Source organism: Trachymyrmex cornetzi, unplaced genomic scaffold (assembly GCF_001594075.2).
Source record: "Trachymyrmex cornetzi isolate Tcor2-1 unplaced genomic scaffold, Tcor1.1 scaffold673, whole genome shotgun sequence".
Classification (NCBI taxonomy): Eukaryota; Metazoa; Arthropoda; class Insecta; order Hymenoptera; family Formicidae; genus Trachymyrmex; species Trachymyrmex cornetzi.
This window is the reverse complement of record NW_017299996.1, coordinates 52614-64294: the sequence shown is the minus strand read 5'-3', so window position 1 is coordinate 64294 and position 11681 is coordinate 52614. Positions and strand designations below refer to the sequence as shown.

Here is an 11681-nt window from a genome sequence, read left to right as displayed (position 1 = left end):
TTTTAAAGTTGAGGATCCAATATTAGTATATTATTATAGATATAGATTAGTATATAGTTAAATATTTTAATAAAATCTTGTTTTTCATACAAAGAGTACATAAATTTACCATGATTTCTGAAAATCATACGATTTCTGTAAAATTAATCCAAAAATGTCAATTTCAACCTCCGGCTGAAAAAAAAGTGACTCCGTTAGCTCCTCTCTCCCTCTTTTTTTTTTGTACGACCGAATATTCATTTTCGGCCGGAGGTCAAAATGTGGTTTTAGTTTAATTATATATAACATTATTTAGATGCAGTGAAAACAGAGAAACTTACATGAATGATAGAGAAAGAGAGAGATGTGCGATGGTCAAATAATAGCGAGGGGGAAGGAAGGGATCTATAAAAGAAATCTTATAAAGTAGTGATGTACAGCTCGACAAGAAATAATTAAGATATCACAAATAGATATTCGTGTACGTGTAAAAGTGTCTCGCTGCTCGTAATACATACTAGCGCGTGAATCTCGGGGATCACGCGGGGATAAGGAATGGAGAAGTGGAGATAGTCCCGTCGAACGTCAAAACTAGATTAATCGCGAGATCGTCGCTTTATCCCAGAAAATAATTATCTGAAACCAGTGGACGATTACGCCGCGGCGTCTGGTGTCCACTGTCCAGGGCTCGGCTCCATAACATATATCGTATATACAATGGTGCATGAAAGAGAGCAACGCGGCGCGCGCGGTGACTGCGGCGACTGCGGCGACTGCGGCACGTGCTGACATATGGGTTTCCGGGGCTTTGCTTGTCTGGTCTAGTCGCGGCCAGGGTCTTTGTGCGGGGGTGGTAAATGGGATGTCATCGTGTTAAATGGCCCCTGATGCCCAACGACAGCCTCGGGCGCGGTCCATTGAAAAGCGCCGGGCCGGGCCAATTCTTGCGGCTAATTCACGCCGTTTATACGTTTAATTGCCCTTGCCGAGCCACCTGGACCACCGTGCGCGAGAACATTAGGAACGAGATTCGATCCGAGTCCGTTTAACGGGCGCGTTTAGCATGTGCCTGCCTCTCCCTTCCCCTTTGTCTCTTTCTCTCTCTCTTTCTCGTCGGAGTTATTGATTTACGAAAGAGCGCCTCTTTCCGGTACGTGCACATCGAGGCACTCGGATGTATTTAAGATTGCCAGACAAACTACCCGATAATGTATAAGTTGACGTTTTATAGCTCTCAGCCACGAAGTAGCAATAACGGTGTCGAAATGATATCGCAACCCCAACTCTGTTAACAGCGTCCATATAATTGTCTTTTTTTTTAAAGATTTTTCTAAAACATGATTTTTTATTGAAGACCATTAATTCCTTCAGATCCTGTGTATTAATTATTGTAATGTACATCAAATTTGAAGACATCAACGTTATCTGTTGAAATTATTTAATTTTATCGACGTAATCTGAGACCAGATGTACATAACAAATATACATGTTAAAAGAATAGTCAACATTTTAAAAAAATTAATTGTTTAGTATAAATTACCTACTTATTGAAGTGCTTGAATTGAATTAAAAAAAAAATGGTTAACACGGTTCTATTGAAATCAAATCTGAAGGGGTTAACGCAATTGTAATTATAGTCTTAAATTTACTTTGCTGAAGTAAAACGAATTAAGGAGAAATATCAGCGATTCGCTTGAAATATCTCTCGTATCGTTCTGATCTATCTGCTTCGTTAAAGAGACGCGCGTGGGACAGAAACGTGTATACTTAATATCGCACAGCTCTAGTTTTAATATTTTAAAGATAATGTAACGCGAGAAAAAAAGCACGCGCGCGTGTCCGGAATTAATTCCCATTGCTAGTAGGAGGAAACGATGCACGCTTCTCGTCAAAGTGTCGTCGTTATCAACGTCCTGCTCGTTTCCTCGCTTGACGGGTCGTAAATCGCGGTATCGACGGTTCGCGCGAGAGTGAGAAAAAAAAGGGCGACGTGACCGAACGTTGACGGAAAAAGGAGAGAAATTGATGGAGCACCGAAACTTTGTGTGAGGTTTTCGGGAAAGGAAATCCGCGGCTTGTAACCGAAAAACGTGCACGAGTGAAAGCTATAAGGATCGTTGTGGAATGTTTCCCATTCAAAAAAAAATGACCGATCATTAGAAGAGAAAAAGATCAAGAGGAAAGTATAGACATAAAGCATATCGATAAATTTGAAGGCGATTCTTTGAGATCAATAGACATTTTATTTCGCGTCACTGTGATTATATCACGGAAGGAATGGTATATATTTTTATTTCAATTTATAAAATAATCGATTTTTCAATTTGTCTTAAATTCTTGTAATTTTAATTCGTCTTTTTTTATTTTTTTCAAATTATGAATCAAATAAATTTGCACGAAAAGTATTATTCTGCTATAAAGAAAGATCTGTACGTAGTTATGCGAGAAATAGTCCAATCAAGTGAAACGACTGAAAAAATTATCCATTTAATTGTCGTTTGTTCTGTGTGATAAGTAGATCGAGTTCCAGAACTGCATAAAATGGAAAAGAAAATAATATGAAATAAGAGATAATTATTCAATACTAAAATATCTGTTTACTACACAGTGCAAGAATAATTAACAAATAATTATTTACAAAAGCAGAAGAAAATGTAAACCATATAGCAGCACTGACTGGATTAGGCATCGAGGGTAGATATATACTGATAACGTTAATAATGTCAGGTAAAATCAGGCACGGAATAAGCAAGTAATTAACGAGACGAAGAAAAGAAATAAGCGAAAGAGAGAAAGAGAAAAATGGTGGACAGGCTGCCTCGGTTGCGATCTCCAGCAGGAAAATGAACGCCATAAATAAAGTCGGCCGGCCAATAATTCCGTCGCGATCGAGCGACGAGAGTTTTTCATCGGACCACGCGCGAGAAAGAGTGGAACAGGGCGGCGGAAGAGCAAGAGGAGGCAGAGGAGGATCGAGGAGGTGGAGAAGGAAAAGCGGAAACGCGCGGTGCAGGAGGATGGACTGGGTGGCGTTCGGGCAGTTTGTAATCAAATTGAAAATTCCCAGCGCGGAGGAGGCCGATGAAAGAGTAACCAACGGACGCGATCGAAACGGGTCGTCCACGGGTCGCCGTCACGTGACAACGGATAAACGGAGAACCGGGGTATATCTCGCACCGCTTCTTCGTAGAGCCACGTTACCTCTCTCTCTCTCTCTCTCTCTCTCTCTCTCTCTCTCTCTCTCTCTCTCTCTCCTTCCTCCCTTCCCCTCTCGTCCACGACCACCCTCGCTCGCTGGATTTCCCTGGGGGGCGGTGGGCGCCGATGGGGGCCGTCGGGTAAAAAGTTTGTGCGAGCAATTCAGCATCGCCGAGGTTCCATTAGAGACACGCACGCGGGGATTGAAGCTGATATAATTTCGATAAATTTACCGATTTCGACGCTATAATCGCGTGGAAATGATTTTCATATTTATTCCTATTATTACGGATACGTTTCCGCGTTTACAATGGAGATCACACACGGAATATAATTACATCCTTAAACTATGTATGTAGTCATATATGTACATACAAGTACCTATATAATTAACTTTTCTCTGGCAATAATGGGTTTTTTTAAGGAATAATTAATTTTTTATTGAATTTTCAGAATTTAAAATAAAAAGGAATAGACAACAGTTAACGTACGAGTACTTCGTCAAATACTGGAATTCACTCTTAGGCCCAGTTCCACAACTCACGGTTAACTCTTAACCGAAGTTCAACTTATTCATTGTCTCTTTCCAATTCGAGATTTGGAAAGAGATGAGAAACAAATTGAACTTTGGTTAAGAGTTAACCGTGAGTTGTGGAACTGGGCCTTATACATTCATAAGGGCATTTTCTACCCTTGAAACGGCTTTTGGGCAGATGTAAAAAAATACGTGTCAAATATTTTTCAATGTACTACATGTATACACAGTCTCAGGAAAATCGGCGTATGGCACTTGGATATAGTGTTACTTGTAAGTTAGCTATAATATATAAATTAAATTTTAAAAAGTTGCTATTTTTTTGTTCATACTGTGTGTAAATAAGGAACATTTATTTATATTAAATTTATAGAAAAACTTACGCTTTTATCTCCTGTCATCCGTTGTATGATAGATTCCGAATCTTTTTTCCAAATAAATACATCATTAATGGATCCAGATATAATATGTTCGCTTTTAGGTCCGAAAAAAGAACCTTAATTTACTGTAATCAACCAACAAAAGGCATGAGTAATTAATTAAATATTAATAAATAGGAATTATTTAAAGCATCGCTTCTCTCAACTATACTAGCAAGTTCTAAAAGTGACACTTCTATAGAAAGCTTTTTTTTTTTAAAAAAGAAATCTCTTATTATATCAACACACACACAAAAGTTAATTAAAAAGTGTATCACCGAATCCTGTTTTTGTATATTATAGCATAGTTTTTCTCTCTTTGAATGCGCATAAAGAAAAATGTTTAAGAATTAAAAAGATCTATAGTAATCGTGAATAAAAAATAATGTAATTTTGCATTTTATGTATAACCTACACGATAATTGTTTAATCTTAGAATTCTGATACGCATGGCTGTAACATCCAGATGACGACATTGTTGATCTATTAAACAGGACTAAGTCATGGTTATTACAGGAAGCGAGAATTTCTGTCCCGTTATAATTATATCTAACAGAAGTTACAAAGCCATCATCCTCTTCTTAGCTTCTTAGTATATTCCCCGGGTTTGGTTTTCCGACCTCATTTTTGAGGAATCACAGTACCATGCGTATCAATTTAACTTTAGAGCCTCTTCGGGGAGCAAAGGCTCGCTTATGTTTTTGCATTTGCGTATGTTTTTTCATTATAAACCTTTTTAGTAATAGACTTAATACTACTTAAAACGACATACTAAAAAATAATTAGGTCATATGTATTAAGTCTATTACTAAAAAGGTTTACAATGAAAGCAATAGAATAATATAATTTGTTATTACATACAGTGAGTGCAAAAAGTATTTGTATAGAGAAAATATTTTTTAAAACAACTTTATTTTTAAAAAGTAAATATCATTCAGCGAGAAATGAGTCATCAAACTGATGTCGAATCGATACCGATACGATGATTTCAATACCAATTCGACGTCGATTCGACGTTTAATTGACGTTCATTTACTTGCTAGGTAATTAACAATTTATTCATAAAGAATGAAATAGACTGTATGTTTCTTAATATTCTATATACCAAAATGATGTGTATTAATTATACAAAATATATCATCAAAAAAATAAACTAAAATTAAAAATTGCATTGTTTGAATGCTCAAAAAGTATTTGTATAGACGAGAAATTTAGCTTCTAAAATCAGGAATGTATGCGAAGCTCGGTTGTTTATATTAGAACAGATATTTATTGTATAAAATTGCTAATTAATGTTTATTTTCTACAAGTAAGGCTTTTTTTAAACAAATTTCTTTGTACGGATACTTTTGCTCTCACTGTATGCGTTTAATTACATATATAACTTAAATGTTTCAGGAAGATGATGGCTTGGGACGTCGGCCGAGTGGCTCGCCGCTCAATGCGATTGACTCGTGATCTATAGATCCGGGTTCGATCCCATTTTTGCGCCACATATACGCAATTTCTCGCGTTCGCCGTTCGGATTCAGGCTCAGTAATATGCTGCTCCGTTTTCAATGCATCCAATTCTACCTATGTAGATAGGCGATTGCTTGATACAGCAATTGAACGCATTGAAAACGGAGCATATTACTGAGCTTGAGGCGGAGTTTAGTAATCTCGGCGTTGAGGAGGTGGTACCTACGCGCTATCTACGCTCCCAACCAACCCAAGGGAACAAGAAAATCAAGATAATGTCAATTTGACGCCATATTGACGAATTTATATATGTCATTTTTTGATCATGATAAAAATCTCCATCTCATATGACCTAAGAATGACTTTATATATATATATATAATTTTTATCATGATTTTTATCATGACCAAAAAATGACATTATTTTGATTTTCCTGTTCTCCTTGGGAGAGTTCGGTATCGTCTTCTAAAAAACCTTGGTAATGTCCAGTTTGATAATGTTCTTGTTGTCTGGCTTTTATTATGATAAAAATTTGTTAAAAATTTCACAAGTAGGTATATAATAATCTTCTCAAATTTTTATACATATAGTCTGAAATAATTAAAAAATCTGCAGTGAGGACCTCAACAACCCAGGTTGCGGAATATAAGCAAAAATTTCATATTGCTGTTAAAGGGTTAAAAAATGATATTTCAAAATTACTAGTATAGTATATTAGCATCATATTAAAATCTATTCTGTAAATATGTTAAATAAATAAAAAAAAAACGAGGATCTCTCGGATAAATAAAATCAAGTTGCTATTCGTTTAAGGAGGTTGTAAGGGCATAAAACACATATATTAATATTTTCGCTTTAAACAAACTACATACATGTGAAAGTTGTGTTCATAACATTCTGGTTTTATTGAGCAACACATTTTTATAGGTTATTTATTTTATTTGTTATTAGTTTTATTGTTATAAACAAAAATTGTTAAAATAATAAGAAAAATCTAAATGTTTTTATATAAATATATTGAGTACTAAACATGACTTATGCAAAGTTTCATTGAGATTCACCATTAGTTTATAACAAATAACAAATTTTATTTATTTACTGAACAATTAATGTCTGCATCTCAAGATAACTTTACAAAAATATTGTTGAATTCCTAGAGTATTTATATTAAAAAATTAAGATTTTTATCATTATTTTATAATACGTTTTCATATATTTATATTAGAATACAAATTAAAAAAATATTACTACTTATTTAAATAACTTTTGATCCAGATGGTTTGATCAATTGTTTCTATTTTTTTTTGTATTATTATTAAATGAAATTTAAAATAGTCTGTAATTTTTTCAAATAGTTCTTAACATATTGCATTTGCCTTATAACCTCCTTAAGAATCAAATCAATGGCGCCATCTAATGAGAAAAATATTTACCATTTTTGTTGGTAATTACAAACGTCGATATCTTCTTCAGAGAAAATTGCTAGTTACTTTATCGACCATCTATAATTTCATTAAAGTTATATTATTTCATAGAAAATGCATAAATTCAAAAATTTTTCAAAAATTGCATTTCTAGGAATTTGGAATTTCAAATTGGAATAATTAAAAATCTTAAAAGTTGACAAATTAGGAGAATATAATTGGCAAAAGGAGATTTCACTAACTAAAATCTAAAAGAGTTTTCTTAGTTTCTAAGAATTTTCTATATTTCCAAAAATTTTTTAAAACAAAATAAACCAACAGACAGTTTAAATTAAAAATTTATAGATATTTTCATTGAAGTTTTATATTATACAATATTTTATGATATATATTGCGTATCTGTTTAAGAGAAAGAATTATGTATAAAAAGTATTTATTTTAATAATGACCACTTGAGCTGTTCTTTAGCTGATTGCAATACCTAGAACAAAATAACAATTCTTGTCAAATATGTGAATCGAAATTGTAACTTGTAACTTGAGAAAAAGAAATATATCAAGATGAGATATACCTGCGCTACTGTTTGTTCTCCAAGTGGAATGTCATCAGTTCGCAGTGCTACCCTCTGCACTACACTCGTCGCGTCCGCATCCAAAATTATACTAAAAAGATAAATTATTATTTTACTGTTATATTACATTGATTGAAAACTAACTAAACGTTCTATTTACCCGCCATCGCAAATTTCATCCATCGCTAGCATTACTATGTCCAAGCTATCCAGTACCGCTCTCTTCTCCACATTCTTTCTGAGGATCGAGCTAACCGAGTCGTACAAGCAGTTTAGGACACTCATTAAGATCAACTGAAACAAGTCCAATAAATTAATGCTCCATGATAATATTCAAAATACTTGACAGAGTTGTGTAATTATACAAACTTCATTTTCATGTGAGCTGCCCATAACATAGAAAAACAAATCAACGTTACTTCTGTAGACGCAAGTCAAACCATCTAACATGATGATCTCTGCATTTGCTCGGTGTGTTTTACTAAACAGATTTTTCTCGAAGGTTTTTTGCTCCTTTGATGTTGGAAATACATTTTTATCATAGTACTTTGCCAGTATCCTGTTGCCATCATTGTCAAGGATGGCCATTCCTTTCACTGTATACAACGTAGGCTCCTAAAATTATTTTCTGAATTCAACTTCGTGAGTAATAAAACTACACATATCTTCACAAACGAAAAACATAGTAGAATATCTAATAGAATATGTATACAGTGCAAGATTTTGATTAATATTAAGCAGTCCGAAATCATATCAATGTTTTTTTTTCTTTTCTCTTTCTGTGTCAAGAATGATGCAAAAAAATAAAACTGATAAGATGATTAAAAATAAAAATCGATTTTACCATATGACTCATTTGAAATTGAGTTAGGAATAAGTTAGTTGTGCCACGTTTAGGTTATGTCAAGCAACTTCAAAATATTTACTGCGGTTTTCTCGTGCGAATATACCACAATATATTTATCACGAATATAAACTTCAAGGTTTTTTAATTGACATGTATAGCAATATAATTGACATTTGTCTTAAAAACCTACCAATGGTTGACCATCCATGTTTACGTCAAATTGATTTTGACGTGTCCAGAAACCAGAGCCAACTACTTAAATATAAATTTCCCTAGAACAATGTTCATAGGGAGAAAAAAATTTCTATTACAATTCTCGATTACTTAAATATTTTGGGTGGCACCCAGTTGGACACGGCTCAATTGGACACGAGCCACTCACAGCGCTTGAGACTACAAAGCTCTCCTAAGCACCGGTCGCTGTGATTGGTGGTGTCCAATCGAGACGTGGTCAATCGAGATCACTCCAATATTTTCTTGTAATATATATTTTCATGAATCTTATTTAAATTCTTTCGAATATTCTAACAATAGTATATTATTTTAATATTATTACAATATCCCAACATACATGTAAAAATATTTTATATAATACATATAAATCATATATGCATTATAATATTGTATATATTATTAAATTTTATTATATAAAATGTAACTTTATGTGATAAATATACTAAGAGATTATATTTATAACATATATGTACATGCGTGTGTAGCGATCTTTAACTAGAGACACAGCGTCATTCTTTACTTATTGTTAGTTGCGGAAAAAGGCACGGAGCATATTTCTCTTCGACGAACACTAATCCTTCTTTAGAATCTTCGTAAGTTTGCGGAAGAATTCTGGTCCGTTCCAGTAACCTCTGTATATAAAAACTGTATATACTAATATGTACAAAAATTTACCTAAAGATTGCATATGTATACATCTATCTATTTAAATTCTCACCTCAACATTAAGTGCCAGTATATAAATGGAAATAGATATTTCTTTAGCAAAAACATGATGTAAAATTCTTTGCCTTGATTCACTGGAAAAGTTTCTTTTGGTTGTAAATTATAGTCAAACTCTGCTAGAATGCACTTGCCATAGCCAGTAACTAATGGACATGATGCGTAACCATCATAAGCCATCATCATTGGTTTGCCAGCCAAATCATCCAATATATTCTGGTACAACACTTTTCCCTGTGCAGCTATTTAACAAACGTGATATAAGTGTGTAATCACGATATTTTACTGTTTCTTAAATTTAAAATATATTATTTCTTTACCTATTGCAGCCATTGTCTTAGAATTTGGTGTACTTGTGCAATCACCTATGCCAAATATATTTGGATATTTCGTATGTCGTAGCGTTTTAGAATCAACGCAGAGAAATCCGGCTTCATTAGTCAATCCTGGATGTTTTTTCAAAACTGTAGGTGGTCCCATTGGAGGCGTCACATGGAGGAGAGAATACTAATACAATATAACAAGAATATTAAATTTATATCAGTAATATTTAATCCTTTATCATAGATAAAATATATTAATTATATAGATGAAACATACTTCCTGAACTAATGTCTCTCCCGGTGAGTTTAATTTCTGAAACGTGGCCTGTCGTTTGCTCGGGTCTATCTTTACCAGATTCGTTTGAAGATTGACAGTGATGTCTCTTTGTTTACAAACGCCCCAGAGAGAATCGGCGTATTTTTTAACTCCAAATATAACTGGCAACGCAGTGTTATATACAACGTCAATGTTATTTCGCAATTTGTGCTTCAAGCAAAAATAAACAATTAATTGAAAATTCTTGCAAGTTAACATATAATATAATAATTGTACAAGCATACATTGCGGTAATAATCCTCAGCAATATAGGCAATCTTTTGAGGTGCACCTGGGCATTTAACCGGAGTATTCGGTAACGTGAATATCGCAGTTCCTTGTCTAGTGTTTTTTATTTTCTGGTAAACATGGGGTACAGTGTCGGGCCCATAAATAGAACATACTTGTGCATCAGGATCATATACACTGTCCAACAGACCTGGAATCTGTGAAAAATATTTGTGCATCATTTTGTAGGTATATTATACAAATTCAGTTCAGTCACTATCTGATGTCTTACTTTATCCCAATACAATTGCAAACCAAGTGCAACGATCATAATGTCATATTGTATAGTATCTCCATGATGTATTGACACTTTGTTAGTATCTGGTTGAAATTCGACGACGGAAGTTTTCAACCATTTCGCTTTCTTTGGCAAAACATCTTTCATATACTTTTTCGATGATGCATAAGAACTGATACCACCACCAACCAAAGTAAACAAGGGTTGATAATAATGTACCTAAAAAAATGTTTTAAAATTGTTCAATAAAAAAATATATAATGATTTTTATTTATTACTTACATCATTGGGTTCCAACACGATAACTTGCTCTGGATTATTGATCTTTCTTGACAGTTTTGCAGCCATCGAACAGCCAGCGGTACCGCCTCCAACCACCAGGATTTTGCAGCTAATACAATATATTTGTGTGTATGTTAAACTTAAATAAGTATTCATAGTTGATTCTTTCATTTAAGATTGACTAAGTACAATCTTAAGATGTCATGGATCAATTAGAGAGCTATATCAGCATTTTAAGACGTTATTTAAGATGATCTTAAAACAAGAATGGACTATGAATACTTAATAAACGACTCATTTTCTGCTCATTATCAGTGAAACAAATTGTACTTACGAATGATGGATTTGCCTACATTCATTTCTAAGCGACATACACCTTGACAACGATGTAAGATTGCGAGACAACAGTAGATGAGACATGATGTATTCTAAAAGTCAATTATGTGATTCTGTATAGAGAATAAATACGATTCAAGTGCCTGTAAAAAATTTGTTCAGGATACAAGATATGTGTGACATGATAAAAAAAATGTTAACCCAAAGCCAGTAGGCCGATTAACGATTCGAGACATCCATACCTTGTTTACATACGATCGAATCTATTGTTCTAGGTTAATTTCTTATGTTCGTTCGTCATCCATATCCATTTTGTAATATTGCGAACCACTCGAGAAAAAAGATTAATCGAAAATTATAGCTTCGAAAGTACGCCGTCCACGTTGCAATACGTGACGTCTGGTGCATTATCACAACGAGCGAAAATTTTTGCGACCTTGGAGGACCTCTTCTCGCATAAAGCAGATTCACAGATGCAGACACGGGACCTTCGAGGGCTTTGAGGGCG

At 34.0% G+C, this 11681-nt stretch overlaps 2 protein-coding genes across 4 annotated transcripts; both read right to left on the bottom strand.

Moving 5' to 3' along the window:
* Positions 1 to 7412: 7412 nt before the first annotated feature.
* On the bottom strand, positions 7413 to 8675 carry zetaCOP (COPI coat complex subunit zeta). Its single transcript, XM_018517337.1, has 5 exons — positions 8624 to 8675; positions 7956 to 8201; positions 7747 to 7880; positions 7587 to 7677; positions 7413 to 7496 (listed from the first exon to the last, which is right to left on the bottom strand). Exons 1-5 carry the CDS (start codon positions 8639 to 8641, stop codon positions 7449 to 7451), a joined length of 537 nt encoding a protein of 178 aa, XP_018372839.1. The 5' UTR covers positions 8642 to 8675; the 3' UTR covers positions 7413 to 7448.
* A 472-nt stretch (positions 8676 to 9147) lies between these two features.
* Sqor (Sulfide quinone oxidoreductase) lies at positions 9148 to 11636 on the bottom strand. Of its 3 annotated transcripts, none has more exons than XM_018517334.1 (9): positions 11416 to 11636; positions 11172 to 11316; positions 10838 to 10946; positions 10550 to 10774; positions 10275 to 10475; positions 9991 to 10200; positions 9711 to 9897; positions 9386 to 9632; positions 9148 to 9312 (listed from the first exon to the last, which is right to left on the bottom strand). In XM_018517334.1, the coding sequence occupies exons 2-9, from the start codon at positions 11255 to 11257 to the stop codon at positions 9177 to 9179; spliced, it is 1401 nt and encodes a 466-aa protein (XP_018372836.1). In that variant the 5' UTR covers positions 11258 to 11316; positions 11416 to 11636; the 3' UTR covers positions 9148 to 9176. The 3 variants fall into 3 exon arrangements, with proteins under 3 accessions (XP_018372836.1, XP_018372837.1, XP_018372838.1); XM_018517335.1 differs by having other exon boundaries at positions 11172 to 11265; XM_018517336.1 differs by having other exon boundaries at positions 9180 to 9299; positions 11416 to 11635.
* Between the last annotated feature and the right edge of the window lie 45 nt (positions 11637 to 11681).

Bases quoted from the DNA above. Each gene is read 5' to 3' on its own strand.
- zetaCOP (XM_018517337.1), bottom strand. The intron at 7,881-7,955 runs GTTTGTATAATT...GACTTGTTTCAG, and splicing joins GCAGCTCACATGAAAATGAA to TTGATCTTAATGAGTGTCCT. The intron at 7,678-7,746 runs GTAAATAGAACG...TTATCTTTTTAG, and splicing joins GATGAAATTTGCGATGGCGG to TATAATTTTGGATGCGGACG.
- Sqor (XM_018517334.1), bottom strand. From the start codon at position 11,257: ATGTCTCATCTACTGTTGTCTCGCAATCTTACATCGTTGTCAAGGTGT. The intron at 10,947-11,171 runs GTAAGTACAATT...ATATTGTATTAG, and splicing joins TGTAGGCAAATCCATCATTC to CTGCAAAATCCTGGTGGTTG. The intron at 10,201-10,274 runs GTATGCTTGTAC...TTTTGCTTGAAG, and splicing joins CTGAGGATTATTACCGCAAT to CACAAATTGCGAAATAACAT.